Source organism: Myxocyprinus asiaticus, chromosome 34 (assembly GCF_019703515.2).
Source record: "Myxocyprinus asiaticus isolate MX2 ecotype Aquarium Trade chromosome 34, UBuf_Myxa_2, whole genome shotgun sequence".
Lineage (NCBI taxonomy): Eukaryota > Metazoa > Chordata > Actinopteri > Cypriniformes > Catostomidae > Myxocyprinus > Myxocyprinus asiaticus.
This window is the reverse complement of record NC_059377.1, coordinates 17,186,986-17,211,686: the sequence shown is the minus strand read 5'-3', so window position 1 is coordinate 17,211,686 and position 24,701 is coordinate 17,186,986. Positions and strand designations below refer to the sequence as shown.

General features: G+C 37.4%; 2 protein-coding genes across 2 annotated transcripts in view; one reads left to right on the top strand and one right to left on the bottom strand.

Annotated features, from left to right (window-relative positions):
• Positions 1–24,701, bottom strand: part of LOC127425738 (ataxin-1-like) — a 391,578-nt gene that overhangs the window by 176,040 nt on the left and 190,837 nt on the right. The window lies entirely within an intron of this gene.
• LOC127425741 (zinc finger and BTB domain-containing protein 8B-like) lies at positions 14,986–24,627 on the top strand. The gene is made up of 4 exons (XM_051672000.1): positions 14,986–15,114; positions 16,155–17,206; positions 17,324–17,481; positions 22,874–24,627. Exons 1-4 carry the CDS (start codon positions 15,065–15,067, stop codon positions 23,189–23,191), a joined length of 1,578 nt encoding a protein of 525 aa, XP_051527960.1. The 5' UTR covers positions 14,986–15,064; the 3' UTR covers positions 23,192–24,627.

Sequence of the window (24,701 nt, the reverse complement as noted above, 5' to 3'; positions counted from 1 at the left end):
AATGGCAATATTAGTTAGCTATATGTAATACAATTAATGTATTATTTGAGTAAACTGAGTAGATTTTTGGTTGGCAATGTTTGAAACTAAAGGATATTTATTGAACTGTAAGATTAATGATTAAGAGTCTTTTAAGTAAATCCCAAATTGACTGCGGAAGTGCACGTAGATGCAGTGTCCTTTGTTATTTTTCTCAAAGAGAACTGGTCTTTTAAATGCTAGTCTACTCTGTGACACACTGCCAAAGGCTGCAGCCAGAGCTCACACATTCTTCCTCAAGCGGTAATCATGTATTAATGCTTGCTGACACACACAAACCCCCACACCCACATCGATTTAACCAGCTCTACCACATCTTGCAAGACTTTACTCCCTTTATGTGTAAATCTCAGTGGCTGACCCCAAAATCAAGCCGTGTTTTGATGTTCCTTTTCATTTGACTCACTAAGTGTCGAGAGCGGAGGCCCAAATGTGAGCGGTGTCCAATCCCAAAGGGACTTATCTCTCCTGGAATGCCAGAAACTGACGACTTCCCACTTCAAAGCCCATAAATGACACAACTCTTCATTTTATGAATGTGTGTATGTGTATTCATAAGCATCTGTCCCTAGTTATAAATATGTACAATGAATATATTGAATGCATGACACAAGTCACGATTGACTATTCTTTATATTTACTACTTATATTTTCATAATATATTTCAATCTACTTAAATCTACTACTATAATTTATTCAAATGTTATTTTAATCTACTTTTAACAGTGAGCTTGTAGAAAAATACAATCATTCATTGTAAACAAGCTGTTGTGTTGTTAATCATGAATGTACTGCATCTGTATGTTTCGTTTCATGTCCTGTTCTTTTCTCACTTTTAATCTGTATTCTTTTCATTTCTATACCTTGTTAATTTATTTTATTTTTTACTTTGGTTGTTATTTATCTGCTGAGTCAGCTGTAAGCCCCTTGATTTTTCAATGCCCCCCATGCACTTTTTTGTATTCTTTTCGCTTGCTTGTTCCTTATATTATTTCTAAGTATAGTATCAAATTTTCTTTTTAAATGCAGAATAAATAGGCTTAACCCCAATTATAAAATATTTACTAAGGGATTACAAATGACATTCTACATTTACAAGTTTATTAGTGTTCAGGATCTCTTAGATGGCACACTAAATGTTCTAGTGGTGAAGTTACATGATTGTATGTGCTGTAATGAAGTATGTAAAGACTTAGCATTTATTGTGATTGTCCAGTCACTCAAGTTTATGGTCATAATTTACAATCTCATGATGACAGGCAGCGTCTCCTGCTATCAAAAGTAGCATGTGATTTCAGGTGGTGAGTAAGGTGGCCTCCTCCCTCATCTCTGCCAGAGGAAGACAGCAACACTGTTTACCCAATCAGCCATGCCCGCTTCATCCGGCTCCCAAAAGATAAATAAGAAGGGCAAAAGCCAACAAGAGGAAGCAGAAAGGGCCCTTTGTGGCCCAGAGCAAGGTCCCATTCAAGCTCTTTTCCCACAGTGCAGAGGCCCCGATAGAGCGCCTGACTGCGGTAACTCTCGCTGGTGCCGGGGCCCATATGGGCCGGGTAGGCCTCACTGGGCCACAAGCAGCCATTGTCTGTTGCCACAGAAACCAGCGTCTTCATGTCAGACATGTTTTGCTGTTTGTTTTCTTTTTTGTTTGTCTTTAATGTGGCCAGTGGAATGTTTCCTCCCCTTCTCCCCCAACCCATCCACATTTCTTTCCCTTTTTTCTTCTCCCTCCAAATGTTGTCCTCCGCCCTCTCTCTTTCTGTCTCTGTCACTCTATCTCTCTTTATTCCTCCTAAAGATTGCCATTTGTAAAGCTCTTGAGAGGTAGGCAGGCCCTATCTTTGTCTTGATGTTGTGGCCTCCCTCGCTTTCATTTTTTTTTCATCTTACTTTATGAGGTTTTGGCACAAGCTGATACTTTTTTCTGACTTAAAAAAAGACACTCAAAAACAACAAAACCTATCCCGAAAGAATTCAGCCGTTCCCACGCTAAGCCAATTTTCCTCTCAAGATTAAACAAGCTCCAACAACAGAAGGAAAGAGAGAAAGTTGAAAAAGGAGAAAAGATCTGGTTATAATTCGAGTCTCTAAACTGAGAGAGGATGCCCCACAGACATCGAATGTGAAAAACAAATCTAGAAAAAAAGGAAACTGTTTCTATTTTTAAGAGCCTAAAGAATGTCACTGTGTGCCATGACTCAAAGGAGTTGCAGCTCCATTGTAATCAGTTCATTCTGACTGAGATCGTCAACCACATCAGACGCAGTACGCAATCTTTTATGAGCTGGGCAAGAGAAAGGGAAGCAACGAAAATCAGAATAATTTATTTAGCCCTTGTAGCCAATGCCACAGCATTATTTCGGCAATGTAACTATAAATGCTCATCAGTTTTTGCAACCACTATTTGTCTTAAGGCGATACAAATTGGTGTTTTATGTAGCTGAAATAATTTCTTGGTTATGTGTTCAAATTTAGCTAAATGTTGTCATTCCTACAAGTAATTTACAATGGTTTGATGAATACTTAAGTTACAAAAGTTAATTTAAAATGACAGATACTCTTAATCATATGTACTGTATTTTATACATTTAACTTAAGATATATTTTTGAATATCCCATTTATGAACAGTTTAAAGAAATGATGTAAAATAATAATAATAATTCATTATTACATTTTGAACAATTGAGGAACATCATGAATGCATCTGACAACATGTTTACATGCACAGCTGTTTGTCAATCCAAATTAAATTGAATCCATTTGCAGATGTGGAATGTAATGTTTATATGCCAGGAAAGCTTTTTCTCAAGTTGCTAATTTTACTCAACAAACAAGACAAGAATTACATACAGCATCTCAAAATTCGATCTTGTGTAAATAAATATATTAGCTTCCTTCTCCAATAATCTCTGGTTGAAATGACCTAGCACAGATTGGTGGGAGAGAGCTGTCCTGCACTGCACTATATATGCATGTAAGGTATTTTTTTAATCCAGCTGTAAAAGTAGTCTGATTCAGAAGTTTGCATGGCAATTAGTTAAACATACTGTAGCTAATGCTGAAGCTTTAGCAATACTAATCTCTTAATTTCATAGACATGAGTGCTTCCATTGGTGTCATAAAAATGCCTTTCCAATGCATTTTAAATAATTCTAACACATCTTCATCAAACTGAGATGTACTGTCCCAACACTTTGTCCTGAAGAAGTTGTGACACAATAAATAAGCTTGTAAACCTCAGACAAGCTGGCATGGCATTCCAAAGAGAGTTAATTTTAGATTTCCAAGAAGAAGAGGATTATTCAGGGTGTCCAGGAGGTGTGGATCAAAGGAGATGAGGTGAGGATATGAGTGTTGACAGGTTATTTTGAGCCTGGCATACTTAGCTAAAGATGCTAACTTGAAGTTAGCATTTGTTGTCTTAGTTTGTGATTGGCTGTTCATGGCTAGCTGATTGCAACTATTGAGTAAATGTCTAAAAGCACTGCTGATAAGACCAGGTCACCAGTTTATGTTGTGTTTTGGGTGCTGGTCCACCAGCATGGGATGGTGTTGTGCTGGTGTCTCCATCATGCTTTTAAAGTATCTCAACCAGCTTCATCTGAAAGACCATGCTGATCAACCAGCACAAACCACCAAGCCTAGACTAGCACCAAACCAACACTAGACCAGCATGATAGACAGACAGACAGACAGAAAGGTTTTATGTGTTTTCATTTTAACTGTTTTTTTCAGTTGGAGTTTGAAATCATTACTATTCTGTGCTTGAATATGAACATTGAGTCAATGTAAATGTATGGGATTTTTTTTTTTTTTTTTAAATGTATCAGAATGATTGCTTCAGGAAAACCGCAAGTCTGATTAGCTAGTAAAAATATAGCAACCCAACACAAATCTAAACACGCTCACCTAAACAGTCCTCTTATGTAGTGCTGAAAAATCTCATTCATTTAGGTGAATTGTATTGTTTTTTGTTTTGTTTTTTTCTGACAGTTTGTGTAAATAAACTGGTTAAAATAAATGATTCTCTTATATTTAGCATCGGGAACACAGATTCATTCTAGTGTTCCCAATGCTAGTCGGTTCTTTCGGATGCTTCATGTAAATTAAGTAGTTCACCAGGGCCGGATCTAGGAGGGTGCTAGGGTGGGCTTTGCCACCCCAAATTATCCCTATCAGTGTTTCTGTTCTGGTTCCTAGTCTTAGTTTATGCTTAGTTTCAGTGTTTGGTGGGTGTTGGAGAGCTGTTGGTCTGTGGTCAGCCTGCTTGATATTGAGGGCTGCAGGCCTCCGGCTCTGTCCACCATGCTGCTATGTTTGAACTTAATTACAGCCAGTCGGCCCTGTCATTACAGCCCAGCACAGCCGAGCGACGGCCGACCTGTAGGTAGTGGCGGCAGAATCCCAAACAACAGCATGCAGTCGCACACTCACTGGCTCACTCTCTTGGGCACAGCAAACACACATTGGGATGGACACAGACTTATCCAAACCACACAGACACAAACAGAAACACAGATGCAAGCAGGACTGTAGTCACGCACTCCACACTAACACAAACAAAATCCCTGCCTTACAGCAGACACAGATTTTCAAATGTACATCAGTCAAACATAAAAGTTCTGCACCCTATCAAGATGGTTCATTGCTGGACTCTGCCAGAATTCGTTTACATTTACATTTATGTATTTGGCAGACGCTTTTACCCAAAACTGCTTTTGGGCCATACGTTCTATCAGGTCATGCATTCCCTGAGTATTAAACCCATGACCTTGGTAGTACAATGCTCTATCAGTTGAGCTAATATTGCTCTTCCAGTGGAACTAGTTGAACTAATAGCAAGCTGTTTTTTATGTTTACTGTCTAGTTCGTTTGTTGCAGGACTCTGCCAGAACTGGTTTAAATTTACACTTATGCATTAAGCAGACGATTAAGCAAGCTAAGAGTGCATTTGGTGTACACATTTTATAAGTTAAGGCATTTCCTGGGATTTGAACCAATGATCTTGGCATTGATAGTTTAATGACATTTCGAGTTGAAAAACAACATGATTCTCACCTCTGACTGTAACAGGAAGTGACATGAGGCTATTGTTAATTTCAGATCATGCATTCCCTGGGAATCAAACCCATGACCTTGGTTTTGATAGCTCAATGCTCTACTAGTTGAGCTTCAAGAAATTTTGAATTTAAAAACTACAGGTTTCTCACTGCTGAATGTGATGAGGAGTGACATTAGAATATTGTTAATTTCATTCCATGTTTGGGAATCGAGCCCATGACCTTGGTAGCACAATGCTCTTTTAAGTTCAAGTACAGAAAATGTATGATTTATAAGCTACAGGTTTCTCACTCCAGAATTTGACAGAAATTTACACAAGACTGTTTTTATTATTAGTCCATGCATTCCCTGGGAATCGAACCCATGACCATGGCAATGATAGTGCAACACTCTAACAGTTGAGCTTAATGAAATTAAGAATTTAAACACTAGGTTTTTTACCTCTGAAAGTGACAGGTAGTGACACTGAGCTGTTGTTAATACCAGTCTATGCGAATCAAACTAATGACCTTGGTATTAGTAGCACAATGCTCTACCAGTTGAGCTATAAGTAATATAGAATTTAAATACCACAGTTTTCTCACTCCTGAATGTGACTTGGAGGAATTGACACAAGGCTGTTGTTAACATTTCTTGGGAATCAAACCTATGACCTTTGTATTTGTAGCACAATGCTCTACCAGTTGAGCTACAATAAATTTAGAATTCATAAACTACAGGTTTGTCATTCGTGAACATGACAGAAAGTGAGACTGGGCTGTTGTTATTACCAGTCCATGCATTCCCTGGGAATCAAACCCATGACCTTGGCATTAGAAATGTGAAAAGGAGCCAGTGTGTGCTGCTACAGGTCTAGACGGAAACACTCTGCTTGTGGCTACAACCGGAAGCACGTGGTTGTAGGGCCAGCAATTATTATTCTCTTCTGCCTCTAAATATATGATAATAAAAAGGCTGACATGTTTATTTCAGGCAGTCGTCAGCCTGGGAGAGAAAGAAAGACACGAAGCGGGACAAGGAGATGTTGTCTCCGAATGACACAAAGACATTAAGTGGTAATTACAGAGAGAGGAGTTTTCTGAGTGGTGTCTTCAGACTGAAAAGGGGCGCCGATCTTATTAAGGCCCCCAAAATTGGGATCATATCACCAAGACCCCAAACTCTCCCGCCATATAATGTCTAATCCTCCAGACCCGTTGTTGACTTAGTATACTATGACCGTTCCACCTCAAACAAACACACCCACCTACCCGCCCACAACATGCATGCACACAAAAGAGACAGTCAAGCCTCAGTCTCAGATCTTGTGATCAGTGTGCAAGGGTCTGTGCCACAAAACACATTCCTTAGATTCTGGGATAATTCAAACGTTATATGGTGCAGTTTTTGCAGCCATGAGAGGCAGTGCTCTGAAATAGAAAATGCCACCATGTCATGGCAATCTCTCTCCATTGTCTTTCTCTTTAATCAGTGCTCTTCTGTGGCTTTAAATATCCTCATGGTGTGCATCTACACATGGGAAAATGCAGCTCTTTGCCCCAGTTGAAACATGCCATAACACCACACTGTCTGTCTTGCAGCATTGATCGTTCATTATGGTCACAGTGAAATATTTGCTTACATCCTTCAATCTTAATGCGTAGGAGAGAAGGTTGTGCATGATTCAGGATTTAATTGAGAATTCCTTTTAATAAGCAAACAGGATGCAGAATTCTAATTTGAATTTAAGTAGAATTAAAATGAAATGAAATTCAAAAGAAATTCATATGACTGCTGCACTGAAAGAACTGTTAACCTAAACAAATGTGCTTAATGTGGTAAATGAAGCTGGTTTTAAATACTACATTAATTAGGTTTCTAAATTACCTGGTTTTATCCCAGTCAAAAATATTATTTAACATTGCTGATTCAACCTGAACCATTCAGTTACACCAACAAAATCAATTTTTAAGGGTTAGATCAGGTAGAAATAGCTCCTTAAGGTTACAATTGCAGGTTACCACTTTTTAGAGTGTAAATGTAGTTTTTAATAATACATTTAATTTTTCAGTATGAATTACCCATAAACATGTTATCATACAAACAATATATGGGATATTAACATTAGATAATAATAATATTCAATGATTGAAATGCCATACATTTTTGCATTTAATTTATGTTTATTTTATTTAATAAATTCACTTTTTTTTTAAAAAATAAAACAAATAAAAATAAAAAAATTATAAGGTTATCTAACAATATTGTTGACATTTTGTTGTGCTGTATGGCAAAATTAAAAATCCTTTTTGATAACAATGTTATCTGACAGTATTGAACTTTGAAGTTTAAAAGTTTAGAAATATGACAAATCATGTCTAATCATACTATTTTTATGTTTCAGGGAATAAATAGTCATAAGTAGTCAAAATTGACCATGTAATTATTCATGTTTTGAAATCTTGTGATTATGTTAAATTTCTATGAAATTCAGAAAGTTCCTCTTCCTGTCATTCCAAGTCAATTTCCAATGCAACATTCTACGTGTTGTGGCCAATTCAATTCAAATTCCAACTTATGAATTGAAAGGGAACAAATTTCAGAATTCGGAGAGTATTAACAACAAAAGCCCTTCGGCAAAGCAGAGAACCAAAAACATTCACTTTGGGGTGAAAATTTTCTTGATGCATGAGCGTTAGTGTTTGATTCAGGGCAGTTTCAAGTTTACAGGAGTTGGACACAACACTCTGGTTTGAAGGAATTATAAGGATGAATTGAGTTTTATGAGGTGCTATAAATTTCATTTTCAAAAGAGGGTGTATGGCGGCTTATGTCCACTCGCCTACCATGTGGTTTAGAGGGGCCACCATGAAGCCTTTGTGCTCTGTGGATTTACCATGGGAAAATTCACTAAACAAATAACTCACCCGGTGACCCATCAGTGTTAAAAATCACTTTTCAGAGCTGTGGATTGTGCTGCATGGGTGTGGCGCAGCCTGCAGGAACTGTGTGTTTGTTTTATCTAGGTCCAAATGTTAAAAAACAGCTATTTTCAGACTGAAGAAAGCAAGTAAACACATTCTGCTACAGACAATGGGGGTAGGGCACACGATCTGACATTTCTACCACAAGCTGGCGGTAGGGGCATGTTAGGAAATGGGCATTGTAAAGACATCAGTCCTCACTTCTCCAAACACAGGATCTATTTCAGAGCAGATGTGCCTTCACAATGGTAGCTGACCACTATGCTGAAACATAAACTGCTTTTCATTAATGTGCTATTGCCCTGTGTTCTGTTACAGTGTTGTAAATTTGCACTTGTTGAAACACTTGGCAATGCCAACTGCTTCAGGGATTTACGCCCTCAATCTGCTGATAGTGTTGATTGCACTTTATCAATTAATTTCCCCCCTCAAAAATATAGTCGTGATTTAAATAAATAAATATTTGTATGTACTCCAAAATCATGAACTATTTTGCTATATAAATATGTATTTATGACATTGGGCATATGCTTAGGTTTTCTGATGAAAAATAATTTGTTATTTGGACTTTTAGAAAATAAGATCACAACATCAATAAATAATAATTTGTATTATTACTATAAACTTTATTTTTGATATAGCGCATTAAATGGTGGCTTCTCAAGGCGCTTTACATTGAAAAAAGAACAAAATATAAGAATAAAAAGGACAAAGAAAAGACAAATAAAATAAACAGTATAAACATGCATATAAATATAAATAATACAAAATAAAACAGATTTAAAAAAATATGTCAAAGATTAAATTCTTTCCATGAAATAATATATTTTTAGATAATATTTAAATATGCTAAGTTTTTGTGCTGCTCTAATATCAACTGGTAGCGACTGGTAGTTGAGACTTATATAAATTAAATAATTTATATACTGCTGTAAGATAAATGTTTAGCATCATGTTTCAAAAATTACAGTTGACATGATGAGATAGAGACTGCCAGTGTTCAGTTTCATAAATGCCAGTGAATCGTTACAGATTATGAACTGGAAGAAAATGTTTTCCTTTGAAAACAGGCATGTCTTTGTTTAACTTTTCCAGACTTGTACAATTTTTGAAGTGGATAAATTTTCCAGGCACTGGTGCAGAACTGACATATATCATGATTGGATAGCAAAAGAGATGACTCTGGCTTGACTATCTGATCTAATTGATGTTATAGCCTGTCTCCTGAATGTCACAAAGCATCAGTGTTCATAAAGTCTTTTATGATACGTCATTGTGGCCCCTGCAGTAATGTTAGGCTCATATGGCAGGCAGATCTTAACTGTAAAATGGAGGAAGTGACATACCAACAGATGGTGTTAGCAACATACAATTCTTCACAGGTATTTTCTGACACTGAATGGGCCTGAGTAAGAGTGAGAACTTGCATATTTAATGGAATACAAACAAAAATATACATGCATTCTATAAAAAATTATTAAAAAATAGCCCTGTGTGAGTGAGCACAAATTGGAAACAAATTTGAGAGATTCTGGGCCAGCGGTTACATTCTATCATTCCAATGTCATCTATGTTTTGCCAGAACAGATCAACCACATGTTTGTGGCAAATTCTCTGTTATCATTGAGGGCATTGTCACAGCAGCTAGAATAATCATGTTTCATAGAAAAAGTGTATTTATTCCATGGCCAAAATGATGGTTTGCCTTAAAGACAAGTGTATTTTAACTCGATTTAATGGCAGCAGAGAAAAGTGTTTGTGTCTTGGTACGATTTATTTGAAAGGATCTGTAAAAAGCATGGATAAACCAAGATTAAACAATTAACAGTATCAGTGACATATTGCTGCACATTCTAATTTAGCAAGGTCCTTTTTAGGTCATATTTCTAATGTGCAAAACTGATGAGCCAAAGTGACACTAGGTGCAAATAGTGCTAGATGCTATTTACACTCCTCATTAAACAGTAACATACAGTATAGGGGCATCCCTGCAGCATGTTTATTGTGTTTATTAAGAGTCCCACAGACACCCTACACCAACCCCCAAACCTAATCCTAACCTTACCATACAAAAATCAACCATGGTTTTACTACAGTAACCACAGTATCACCATGGTATTTTGTATTAAATTCACAGAAACCACAAAATGAAACATGGTTACTATATTATCACCATATTACTGCAGTAACACCATAGTTAACTGCATCAAAACTATGGTTTCTGCCAAAAAACATGGTTACTATGATATTGATCAAACCTTTCTCTCAACTCCCCAACTGTCTCCTTGACCAAATCACTGTGAGGAAATCAACCTTTATATTTATTTTAATTTATTATTATAAGTAGTATTAAAGGAAATATTAATACTGGTGACAGGAAGCAGAATGAGGAAAAGTGGGACAAAAGGGGGAATCGATCCTGTGTAGTCCCCACAATAAAAAGCACATCTATACCGTTGTTACACCCCACAACACTACAGCGACATTTTAGAGTGCAATTTGTCTTCAATTTCTGTGTTTCCACCAGACTATTTGAGTGCAATAGTCACGCTGTGTGGCAGGTGCTATTTACAAATAGCCTCTGCCATTTATTTATGTTGGATTTATACAAGCTATATACAAAATCTGTTATTCTCCTGCATTTCATTCAGAATGGCCATTCTCTTCCTTCCCTCTGTCTCTTAACTGGTGGCATCGTTTGGAGGCAGGAGGCTAGCTGGTCTCTTTCTTGAGCTACACTTGATTGTAGCTCCATCTAGTGGAGATAATAAAACCTATTAAATACAATGTCCTATAAAATAATGTCACACAAAACACTTCTGCAGTTTTAATTTTAATAATTATATTAAATAATGATAGTAATAATAATGATAATAATAATAATAATAATAATACATCAATGAAGAGATAAAGTATTTATTATTATTAGCTGGAGTGTGCTAAATGTATGTCATTGGAAACTAACAATTAGATCTTAAACAAAGACTGACTTGCATTAACTGAAATATTTCAGCTTCCCCCTGAGTTTTGAAATTGGGCTTATAGGTCTTTTTTATTATCATACTGCTTTTGAGTATTCATAAGATTCAATAGAGGACAATCCTGTAGGGCCTGTATGGTTGTTTCACATTCAATAGAGCTGTTCAGCCGTGACATCAATTTAGGCGAACCCGGAAGTCTAATTCGCCATGGGTTCCCTCTGGATTTCCCTATGGGTTTTGGCCCTGTCCCAATACCCCTACTTGCAGTTTTGGTCTTGCCTACTTACCCACTTTTCATGTATTTCTGGCAGTGGCGAATTCTCAGGACCAGCAAAGCCTTCTCTGCTGGCCTAACATGACAAATAAATAAATATTTTTCATCCTTTCATTCTCAATCACCTTTTTGCCTTTGTATTTTTAATCGCTTTCCACTCTTAATTAATCTACAAACAAATAGAGAAGAACGAAAAGTTTATCCAGTCAGAATTTATTCCTTGATGCTTACAAGCAAAGTGTGACAACTGTTTCACAAATCGCATGCCCGAAGCAGCACGTGAGTCTGTGCTCCACCCCGTCAGGCCTTCAGAATTTCCACAGAATCCCTCAAAACTGCAAATGAATGGGCAACTAAAGTCAGATTGTCAGATTCATCAGCCAATCAGATTGATTTATTTGTTCTTGGTGGGTGTGATCTTTAGGATATGTCCCGGTCCAGGTCTTCTAGCTGGCCTTGAGTGACGCAATCACGCTTTAAGTGATGTACGTAATTCAAGAGCGAAAAGCGTTAGATCAAGCTGTCTGACGAGTCGGCTTTCGTCACTGCCGCTATTGCCATTGAGAAAGAGATCCTTATGGATTTAAAAACACAAGATGTTCTGCATGACCGTGTGACTGCTTAATTTATTAATCAGGAAAGGAGGACTGATTTTTACTTCAAGCAAACTGATAAGTGCTTTTTGCATTGTTATAGCAACATCTGGTGTCAGGAGCACAACCTCTCCCACAATGTCAGCAAGACCAAGGAGCTTGTGGTGGACTTCAGGAGAAAAGACAGAGAACACAGCCCCATCACCATCAATGGAGCACTGGTGGAGAGAGTCAGCAGCTTCAAGTTCCTCGGTGTCCACATCACAGAGGAACTCACATGGTCCGTCCACACTGAGGCCATTGTAAAGAAGGCTCATCAGTGCCTCTTCTTCCTGAGACGGCTGAGGAAGTTTGGAATGAACCGCCACATCCTCACATGGTTCTACACCTGCACTGTGGAGAGCATCCTGACTGGCTGCATCTCCGCCTGGTACGGCAATAGCACAGCCCACAAACGCAAAGCCCTGCAAAGGGTGGTGCGAACTGCCAGACACATCATCGGAGGTAAGCTTCCATCCCTCCAGGACATATATACCAGGCGGTGTGTGAAAAAAGCTCAGAGGATCATCAGAGACTCCAGCCACCCGAGCCATGGGCTGTTCTCACTGCTACCATTAGGCAGGCGGTATCGCAGCATCAGGACCTGCACCAGCCGTCTCCATGACAGCTTCTTCCCCCAAGCAATAAGCAATCAGACTTTTGAACTCTTGATCTCTCACGATCAATATACATCAGCACAGAACTTTATCAATCTTATTATCTCACACTGGACTGTCGTAAATTATATTCTCTCTTAACAACATTCTGGCAACTGACTATCAACCGACAGCCTGAATGTCAATACAGTACAATACAACCTACTGTATATTTTATATATACTTTATATACTATTTTTATTGTATGTGTATTCTATATTGTGTGTATTGTATACTGTACATTGTATATTATTATTGTGTTGTGTAATTATGTGTATATTAGTTTTGTAAATTGTGTTGTGTAAATCTGATGCTTATTGTAAATTGGTATATGTCTCATCACTGTCACGACTGCTATATTGCTCGGAACTGCACCCAAGATTTTCACCCACTATTGCACTTGTGTATATGGCTGTGTGACAATAAAAGTGTTTGATTTGATTTGATTTGATTTTATGTGTGTTGCTGTGTCAGCTAATGAGCATGTGTTCTAACAAACCACCATGGCATTGAGGATACATATCGAGGCGACGGCAGATGAGTGAGCTGTGTTACTATGGATGCAGCGGACTGTAGTTGTTTATTCAAATTGATAACGAAAGTGAAGCGTTTCAAGTTTTCATGCAGTCACAATCAATCTCAGCGAGCTCTGTGTCAGCATGTTCCCAGCCCTGGCTGAGGCACGCAAGGCTGGGCCACCGACAAATCCTCCTCAAATATCCGTACTCTGCCCCATCGGGTGTCCCTCTGCAGCTGCCGCGGGAGGAGAGGGGATTGATTTGGGATGTATATGGAAAACAGCACTCGTTCCTGTCTCACAATGTGGGAACATTTGCAGAACGGCGTCTTGAAAAAGACGTCACTAAGAAAACGGCTTTTATGTTCTTTATGTACTGTACACAATAAAACACAAACACAATGCTATAGCGTTACAGATGCACTAGTGATAAAGGATACTCAATTCATCCGAGCACAAGCAGAGAGGTAGAAATAGTCCACTCGCTGTAAAGTTGTGTAAACACACACATGCTGCACATGTACACACAAACAGACATACAGGCACACAGACATGCATGATGCAACACACAAGCAAACCTGTATATGCAAACCGAAAAGAAACAACAAGCATTCAAATACACAATGGTTTTACTATCAAAGCTGTCTGAAAATGGGTTTTCAGCAAGCTTTTCAGTTCATTAGTATTCTTTTCCTGTCTTTTACTGTAAAAGACTTACACCAACACAAACACAGGTTACTGTACACATACATGCCACACACGGCTAAGAAGGTTGTATGTAGTGTACACACATGCCTGAAGATACTACTACAGCATATTTGAGATAAGAGAGTTAAGCTGCATTTTAGAAATGCATTGGATCTCTTTAGCCAAGTTTCTATCTTTGTCGTACTGCTGTCATTTGGTTAATATTTCAGTCAATATTAAAGTACTAAAAGAGCTATTAGTGTCACTATTAGTGTCACTATTAGTGTCACTATTAGTGTCACTTTTTTTCCGCAAGTTTGATTGGTTTTAGAAAGTAACTTCAAAGTAATTAGTAATCTAATTACTTTCCATAAGAAGTAGTTAAGTAATTAATTTCAACTTTCCAAAAGTAATTAGTAATCAGTAGTGGATTGCTTTTTTGAAAGTAACTTACCCAACATGGACGTCACGCACCTGCAAAATCGGAGTTTAAAATTTCCACACGACTTTCCAAGTTGGAATTGTGACTTCAAGTGGCATTCCATTGCACTTTTCCCAGTAGGAAGTTGGAAAATCCAGCTTTCCGAGTTGAATGGATAAGGTCTGTGGTAAACATTATTTGACAATACTTGGACGTTTTGTTCTACAACATAAATTACACACAGTCATACCTCAAACGTGAATTTTGAAGCTGCTGTGTTTTTTAAAATAAGTATGTAATTCAATACGGCTTCAAAAATCGTTTCGTCAAGTAATGTTTACCACAGACCTTATTTTACACATAAGTTTAAAAACCCCATTATAAAAGCCCATAGGAGAATCCAGAGGGAACCCATGGCGAATTCTCTTCCGGGTTTTTGGACTACAACCTGAACAGATACAAACAATTTATGAAACAAGTTGAAGGCCGGCAGAGGTTATTTTTATTGAGTGTCTTCTTAGCACAGATGCAGAACATGCGGTAAAACATTTCACTTTAGCCAGTTAAGCAATGTTCAGCCCGCCCTTGACTGCTGATTCTCATTCTCATTGGTCCAAACATTAAATACTTATTAAATTAATTAGATTACGTTTTAAGCGCTTATTATTATTATTATTATTATTATTAATTAATTAATTAATTAACGTCATTAAAGCCCGCCCCGGCTCTGGGCTTTTGAGGCAGTGACAGGAAGTACAACGTAGAAACAGGAAGTCAGGAAGACATTTTTAAAAGACCACCAAGAAGAGCAAGCGAACAGTAACCTTAATTTATGTGTATACAGATTACCGTCGTCCAAAATCAACGTGTCCCGTATCAGAGGTAGTAGAAGTGTTTTAACTCTTGTTTCGTGTGCGCTGTATTTGTTGTTGTAAGACGGGTCTTCCTATTGTTCGCTGTTGCTTCCTAAGATTGACCTATCATTCAACTTTACTACTGTGAAAATCTTTTGTCTTTAAAGCCTGTGATTCTGATATTCATGCTGAGATGAGGGCCGCTAGCCAAATCAGATGTCACGAGTCCGATTGGTTCGTTAATGTTGACAGTCAGTCTTGATTATGAGATCAGTCAATCTTGAATCTTCCAGTGGTTCTGAACTGGACAGTGGGTTGCAGCTCTGTTCTGATTCAGGGAAAGCAATGCTAAATGCAAATAATACAATGCAACTAACCACAATCGTGCATAGTTAGGATAGGAAATTAATCATGTTAATTGCCATGTTAATTATTCCTTTTTGTAATAAAATAAAAATAAATTGCGGTTATAGTAAGGCACTTTCAATGTAAGTGAATGGGGCAAGTCCACAAACATTAAAACACACACTGTTTCAAAAGCATAGCCAAAACATAAACTATATACTTGTTAGCAATGTTTTCATTATGATGTAATGGCGGTAAACGCTGTAACGGGTAAATCCCTGATTTATCAAACTCAAATCATGTAAAAATGTTTAATGTTTACGTCTTTTTGTCATACTTCTGAAAAAGTGTGTATTGCAATGTTTATGGACTGGCCCCATTCACTCTCATTGAAAGTGCCCAACTGTAACTGCGGTTTTTGTCTTTTTTTTTTTTTATTTTTAATTTTTAATTTTTTTTATTAAAAGAGGGACCAGTCGAAATTATAACTTTGTGCTACAAATGGTGATGCGTTATACAACAAATTTAAATTGGAACATTCCTCCTAATAGGTGTAAAAAAAAAAATAACAAATAGAAAATGCTTCTAAAAAAAGGATATGCGTCCAATCAAATGTTCCTATTTCTGAAACTTTTTAAAGGCATAAAGGCTTGTAAATATTATTGACTTTTTTTCTGCCTTTATCTTGGTTTTTCATCTATTATTTAATATCTACCCTGCCAGAGAAGCGTATGGCTCTGCAGTAAAGATGGAGGTTCCTTCCTACCTGTCTAGGCTCTTGTCTGAGCTGAACGAGCAGCGTAAGAGGGACTTCTTCTGTGACTGCAGCATCATAGTGGAGGGACGCGTTTTCAAGGCACACCGAAATATTCTTTTCGCCAGCAGTGGCTATTTTCGGGCCCTCCTGGTGCATTACCTGCAGGACAATGGCCAACGAAATAGCACAGCCTCTCTGGACATAGTCACAGCCGAGGCATTCTCATTCATCCTGGACTTTCTGTATTCAGGTCGACTCGCCCTGCGCAGCGACAATGTCATCGAAATAATGTCAGCTGCTAGCTACTTGCAAATGACTGATGTGGTAAACTTTTGTAAGGGCTACATCAAGTCATCCTTGGAGATCTGTAACAGGGAGAGGGAAGGACAGAGAGAGAGACTCAAAGATAATGAGGGGTTGGATGACAGAGGAACCCCTGTTTCTGTCACTAATGCTCCTGTGGCTTCCACTTCTGAAGGTGACCAAAGGGCCACTCGGGTCACAGAGGCCCTCAGCCCTGATGACGCTCCAACGGCTGCCGTCTCCACACCACCTGCAACGAGTAGCAAAGACTCCGAGAGCGAAAATTCACAAGGAGGATATCCTAACCTGCCTCCTATGAATGCCCCAATAAAGAGGAGTCCAGGCCTTGGTTTGGTTAACTCATCCACCCCAGGTCTGTTTTTGGGGTTGGTGCACCCCAAAATCGAGTATGACCCTGATGAAGAGGGCGAGTCTTCTCGGGAATCCAAAGACACTACTCTTTATCAGGGCCCACATGATGGGGAGAGAGCGGTTAACACTAGTCCAGCTCCAAGCACTGAACATCCCTCCATATCATTTCCAATGAAACAGTTCTCAGATGTGCTGTTCAGAGGGGGAAGTAACCCTAACCGTGATGAACACTTCTCCCAGAGCTTGGGGTATGGTATTGGATTTGGTCGTATGGATGAGGCGCTTGGCCCTGGGGGTCCCTGTGGTATGGAGATTCAAAATGACTGGTATGGGGATGATCCAGGTAAGAGTTGTTGTGTTGCTACAGAAAAAATCTAAAAATTTTTAATTTGAGTACTTGACTTTTTCTAAACAAGAAAGATGTAGGAATGTGTGGTAAAATATGTGTGCATTTACACAGGGAGACTGCACAAATGTCCGTTCTGCCCGTATACAGCCAAACAAAAGGGTATTTTGAAGAGGCACATCCGTTGTCACACAGGAGAAAGGCCCTATCCTTGTGAGGTCTGCGGCAAACGTTTTACACGTCAAGAACATCTTCGAACTCATGCTATTTCTGTAAGTCCTCATAAGCCCTCAGAAATATAAGTATGTCTATTTATTAGGGCTGCCCAAGTTAACATTTTACCCAAAAATTAATAGTCTGTTATCATTTACTCACCCTCATGTTTTTTCAACTCCTTATGACTTCTCTCTACCGTGGAACACTAAAGGAGTCACTATTCACTTTCACTGCATCTTTTTTACCACACAATACTTGTGAATGGTGACTGAGGCTGTCAGTCTAACATCTCCATTTGTGTTCCACGGAAGAAAGTCATACAGGTTTGGATCAACATGAGAGTGAGTATCTTACCTAAAAAGTAACTTATTTTCAATTTTGGGTCAACTCTTCAAGTTAAACAAAAGATTAAATGTTAAATGTCTTTAAAGTTGCTTCACACAGTTAAAGCTGAAGTATGTAACTTTTTTCAGTGTTAAAATACTTTCTTTTATCCCAGCTAAATATGCAGAAACAACTGTAAGTAATCCATTCTTAGGTTAATTATCTCGAAAACTGTAAACACTGTCTCTGTGGCACTATAAAAAGTCCTGTATTTGTTTTTTGCGACCTGCTGTGACCAGCCCCAACAACGTTACTCAATCAATGGCGTGAGTTGGGTCATAGTCATCTGTCCGGCCAGGATTTCGCTGCACTTTTTCCTGATTACTCCATCCCAAAATGACTAAATGTTTGCTGTGGCTTTTGTCAAAAATTGTGGTGCCATTTGCTGCATTTTTGCATTGTTTTGTGTAAAAACTCACAAATAATCTTAGTATACTTGTGTAATTTGTGTTAGTGACAGTATAAGAGCGTTTGTCTGTAATTATTTTAGTGCATAACAACTGAATATGCAGATAGTGCAAAAAATACCCATGATATGGCTAATATGAGTTCAGTGGAAGACGCATAATTATTTTTATATTACCATTTTCAGCCTCAGGCTGTGCAAATAAACTTTAAGGTTAAAATAGTAGACCTATACAGGGGCGGACTGGGACTAAAAAGTGCCCTGGACTTTCTGGCCCAGAGCGGCCCACCAAACCCAGCCCGCAACACACCACACCATAACACACTGGTTCATTGATTTCATTTTCTGGCTCAATTTCAGATATTTGTGTTGAAAAAAATTAAATTTCTATTGACTGCTAGTCATGACAATGGGCCCCACAGTGCACAAATTGTCATAACTTTAAAACATATAAAACCACTGTAAATGTGATGAGTGGATTTTCTAGAGAAAGCACTAAAATAAGCACTTTATAGTTCACACAAATCACATGTATGAACTTTTTCCCCCAACAGTTAAAATGTACATGAAAGTACAAGGGAAAGTGTGTATTTTAGGTGCTGTGACAAGTCAGCATTTCTTCAAAGTTTTTAAAGATCTTAATCACCTTTCAACTTTTCAGAAGGGCAAATAAACTATTATCTTAGTTAATGTGAGGTTGTGGAAACAAGTGTATATATAGCTATACAAGATCATAAAATGTTGTTTAAAATAGTTAGATGAAGAAAGTGTCACAGCAGAATTTTATTTATGCTCCTGTTATTGTAGTTGTTGTAAATTGCAGTTAATTGTCATTTTGTGATTATTCAGAGCTCATCTTAAACCTAATATGTTGTTTTTGGTTGTCACCATTATTTTTATTTGTATGTCAAATAATCAAGTCCATGTGAGTTACAAAGCAAATACATGCATACGGAAACTGTGCCACTGTGTAAGGGATTTCAAAACAAAAGTCATTGTATTGTTATGACCTTACTAAATTTATTGAATTCTCGCTCTGTTACGGGTTCCGCACGGCCATGTTGGAGCCCAGGGTGGTCGCCTATATCACCTGTAGGACGGGCCGGTACTTGCCAGCGGGCTGGCCCAAATTACCCCGCGGCCCACAGGGAAAACGCCTGGTGCTCCCGATGGCCAGTCCGCCCCTGGACCTACAGTTGAAGTCAGAAGTTTACATACACCTTAGCCAAATACATTTAAACTCAGTTTTTCACTATTCCTGACATTTAATCGTAGAAAACATTTCCTGTCTTAGGTCAGTTAGGATCACTATTTTAAGAATGTGAAATGTCAGAATAATAGTAGAGAGAATTATTCATTTCAGCTTTTATTTCTCTCATCACATTCCCAGTGGGTCAGATGTTTACGTGCACTTTGTTAGTATTTGGTAGCATTGCCTTTAAATTGTTTAACTTGGATCAAACATTTTGGGTAGCCTTCCACAAGCTTCTCACAATAAGTTGCTGGAATTTTGGCCCATTCCTGCAGACAGAACTGGTGTAACTGAGTCAGGTTTGTAGGCCTCCTTGCTCGCACACGCTTTTTCAGTTCTGCCCACAGAAGTTCAGTTCTGCCCTCAGATTGAGGTCAGGGCTTTGTGATGGCCACTCCAATACCTTGACTTTGTTGTCCTTAAGCCATTTTGCCACAACTTTGGAGGAATGCTTGGGGTCATTGTCCATTTGGAAGACCCATTTGCGACCGAGCTTTAACTTCATGGCTGATGTCTTGAGATTTTGCTTCAATATATCCACATAATTTTCCTTCCTCATGTTGCCAACTGTTTTGTGAAGTGCACCAGTCCCTCCTGCAGCAAAGCACCCCCACAACATGATGCTGCCACCCCCATGCTTCACGGTTGGGATGGTGTTCTTTGGCTTGCAAGTCTCACCCTTTTTCCTCCAGATAACGATGGTTATTGTGGCAAAACAGTTCAATTTTTGTTTCATCAGACCAGAAGATATTTCTCCAAAAAGTAAGATCTTTGTCCCCATGTGCACTTGCAAACTGTAGACTGGCTTTTTTTTTTTTTGGTGGTTTTGGAGCAGTGGCTGCTTTCTTGCTGAGCAGCCTTTCAGGTTATGTCGATATAGGACTTGTTTTACTGTGGATATAGATACTTGTCTACCTGTTTCCTCCAGCATCTTCACAAGATCCTTTGCTGTAGTTCTGGGATTGATTTGCACTTTTCGCACCAAACTACGTTCATCTCTAGGAGATAGAATGCGTCTTCTTCCTGAGCGATATGATGGCTGCTGGTTCCACGGTGTTTATATTTAACTACTATTGTTTTACAGATGAACGTGGTACCTTCAGGCATTTGGAAATTGCTCCCAAGGATGAACCTGACTTGTGGAGGCTCAAAAATGTTTTTCTAAAATCTTGGTTGATTTCTTTTGATTTTCCTATAATTTCAAGCAAAGAGGCACTGAGTTTCAAGGTAGGCCTTAAAATACATCCACAGGTACACCTCCAATTCAGTACACCTCCTATCAGAAGCTAATTGCCTAAAGGCTTGACATCATTTTCTGGAAATTTCCAAGCTGCTTAAAGGCACAGTTAACTTGGTGTATGTAAACATCTGACCCACTGTAATTGTGATATAGTCAGTTAAAAGTGAAACAATCTGTCTGTTAACAATTGTTGGAAAAATCACTTGTCATGCACAAAGAAGATGTCCTAAACTACTTGCCAAAAGTATAGTTTGCTAATATTAAATCTGTGGAGTGGTTAAAAAAATGAGTTTTAATGACTTCAACTTAAGTGTATGTAAACTTCTGACTTCAACTGTATAATAAAACTGTAAACTAAAAACACAAATGAGGATCCATATAGGCTTGTCGCGATTATTACATTGTCTGATCGTCATCATTTTATTTACGATTATTTAGCACTTTAGCACATTGTACTATCAAAATTAGGGAATTTTAAGCGAATATAGAAATGGTAATCATAAACGCATTTAAGAGTCCCATTTTCCTGTGGAACATTGAATTATGTGAGCACTCCATATGAACTGAGGCCGTTAGCAACTCACACTGGGGAGTCAGACCATTTGCAGCAGCTCCTGAAGATTAAACGCTAGCTGTGATGTACACACGCCATTTAAACGAGAATTAATTTGATAGTAAACGCAAATATATTACAGTTTCACTTTAACATTTGTGTAATGGCAAATGTTCTTGGTCGTTGTGGGTTCATACATGCAGGGTCAATAACACACAGTGACACAGAGGAGGACAAGTGAAAGATATGCTTACTCTGTAAATGTGTAGAAGATGGCGGCTGTACAGTTGGATATGTCTTTACTGCTTCAAGCTTATCGACCTCTTGTTTTGCCACTGTCAATATGGAGAAAAGAGATTGGATAACCTCAGATTCACGGTTTATATGGAAAAAGTTCAGAAATTATAAGTTAGCATTAAATTGATCAGAAATGTATCAAGTCATAGCATTCTTTTGCTCTATTCATCAAACATAATGATCAAACAAATTCATCAACACATACTGTTGCACTTGTGTATATGGTTGAGTGACAAAGGGATTTGATTTTGATTTAATATTCAGTTTGCAACAGTTACAGTTTTGCAGACCTTTGCACTGTAGCTTAGAGTTTTGACTATATTCAGGGCTGGAGAAATTTCAAAATATTCTTTGTACTGTTTATAAATCTCCCACCTTGTTAGTAACAGAGCAACCAGAGTGTTAGTGTAAATGCAGTATCTGGTGTATAGTGGTAGTTACAAAGTAATTAATTGATTTAATCTAATTACTAAATACAAAAAGTAGTGTTGCACATTACATTTTAAATTCTTGGAATGAGATTACAGTTATGGACTTTCAATTAAGTGAATTACTTTTAATTACTTTACTTGAATTACACCTATTTCTAAAATAATATTATATATTGAGGATAAATGTAAAATATGAATTACGTTAATATGTACATCTGTTTGCGTGTTGTGACCACTGATGTTTGTGTACCTCACGAGTCAATGAACAAGGAAGAAATTTAGACAGTATTTTGAATTTGTTGAGTGGAAAAACAAAAAATTTTCTGTGAAGAGTTTTATAAAGTAATTTGTAATGTGATTACATTTTCGATTAAGTATTCAGTGAAGTCAGTAATATGTTACAATTTTAGAGTAGTAACTTGTAGCTAGTTACCTTTTTTTAATAACCCAACACTGTGTAAATGTAAAAAATTTTTTAAAAGTAAACAGTGATTGTATGGTGGAATTTAATTTTCAGTAATAAATGTATGAAAATTAAATGTATGAAAAGTATTACTGAAGATGTTTTTTCAGTATTAAAAGTGTGAAGTATCTTTTTGACAGTGAATGCAAATGGAGAGTGCAAACATTTGTTACATATGATTTTTTTTGCTTCCTAAAGAAACTGAATGCATTAACACTGAATACACAACAATATAATTTCAGCACATTCAAATTTTTAGAATTAGTAATGCCAAAATGTCATGAGATTAACTGTCATTATCTTAATCAGAATCAATCTTCACAGCCCTAGTATTAGTATTTCATGTATGATTATGCAGCGTGAGGTTTTTCTCTTATTTCAACATGTTTAAATATCTTAGTTTTTGCATGTCTCATTTACAGGTCCATCGGTCCACGTGGCCCATAGTCTGCAAAGGCTGTCGGCAAGTGTTCTCAGGCATTGTATCCCAAGGAATGAAGCGATATGGACTTTGTGATGGCTGCACCTTTGTTACTACAACTAATGACAACCCCTCCTCCTTGAACCTCAGTATCCAATCAGAGGCTATGGAGAGGGCTACCAGAGACTCCGATTGGCCTGTGTTCATGGTAGAAGGAGATGAAGCAGAGCCCAGCGCTAGTGTTGCTGAACAGGATGATACCCAGGATGAAAAGCAAATTGTTGCAAGGCAGCTTGCAGAGAATGGCCAACTATTGTAGATTGATTTGCACTGTTGCACTTTTTTTAATGTTTACCAAATTAATATCAAAAGAAAGGTTTTGGTAAGTTGTAAAACGCAAGTTTACACAGTGTTCTCCATTTCAAACTATAGCTATTTTTCTTGAGATTATTTGGGGATCAGGAAAGATGGTTAATTACTCATTTGTCTTTTCACTTGGTTTTGGTTTAGTATAAATCTGCATTGGTTAATTATGAAATATCATATTTTGCTGTATGACAATGAGGGCCCAACACACAATTGAATGTGCTGTGGCATTTGTGTGAATTAACATTGTAATGGTTTTAAAAAAGCACCATATCATATGTGATCAGCCTTAAACACCATAATTAACGGTGTTGTGAGAGTAACACTTTACGATAAGTTTCCATTTGTTAACATTAGTTAACATGAACTAACAATGAACAATACTTTTACAGTATTTATTAATCTTAATTTCAACATATATAACTTTTGATTTAAAAAATAAGTTACTATATGTTAACATTTGTTAATGCACTATGAACTCACGTGAACTAACAATGAACAATTGTTTTTTATTAACAAAGATTAATAAATGCTGTAAAAATATGTTCATTGTTAGTTCATGATACCAAATGCATTAACTAATTTTAATGAATGGAACCTTATTGTAAAGTGTTACCATTGTGAGAATGTTGTCTGTCCCAGAAGTATGTTGTTTTGTCATAGCACACTGAAAAAAAATTATAATTTGGTTGGGTACAAAAAAACAAAAAACAATAATGGTTATTTATTCAATTGTGTTTATGCAACTATTGTTTAGCCATTATATTCATTATCTTTGCTATTTGCAAAGACTTCATGAAAGTCATAATGCTAATTGCTTTTTTATTCCATTTGTCTTCCTTTGAGAAGCAACTACGCATATGTTTTAAAATATTTAAAAAATATATAGTAAAAAAATTAAATAAAAATCACAGCTGACTGTTTCATTATCTACAATAACTGGCAATTCTCATTTTACAAAAGGTAGCAGTGGCCATTAAATCATAACATTTATTATTATAAAAGCAAGCATATATAAAAACCTTTAATGCACATTATGATGAAAAACAGATATGAAAGTATATAAAATATGTCAGCACATGACAAAAATTATTTAAAGGTGCACTCAGTAACTTTAGTCTTTGTGTCATCTTGGACTTACACTGACACCTAGCGGCTTGGATGCAGCATCATTTAAAATCAATAGTTTTCAGTTTCAGGTGCCATTGTAGAAATTTAGTATTCACAGTCAGCCATGATTACTTAAATTAATGAGTGAAAGAGTCAAATAACAGGACAGTTACTGAGATTAAGCGAGTTGTATTCGGCTGGTCATGTGATTCTAACACTGGCAGACCCCATGTGCGGACCCTCTCCTTGTAGAATAAAACAGCATTTATAATGTTACTGATATGACTGGAGTCTTCATTTTAATGTGAGTGCTCATGATTTCCTACATATATTGCAAAATTACAATTAATGTC

Bases quoted from the DNA above. Each gene is read 5' to 3' on its own strand.
- LOC127425741 (XM_051672000.1), top strand. From the start codon at position 15,065: ATGTGTATACAGATTACCGTCGTCCAAAATCAACGTGTCCCGTATCAG. The intron at 15,115-16,154 runs GTAGTAGAAGTG...CTACCCTGCCAG, and splicing joins CAACGTGTCCCGTATCAGAG to AGAAGCGTATGGCTCTGCAG. The intron at 17,482-22,873 runs GTAAGTCCTCAT...TCTCATTTACAG, and splicing joins TTCGAACTCATGCTATTTCT to GTCCATCGGTCCACGTGGCC.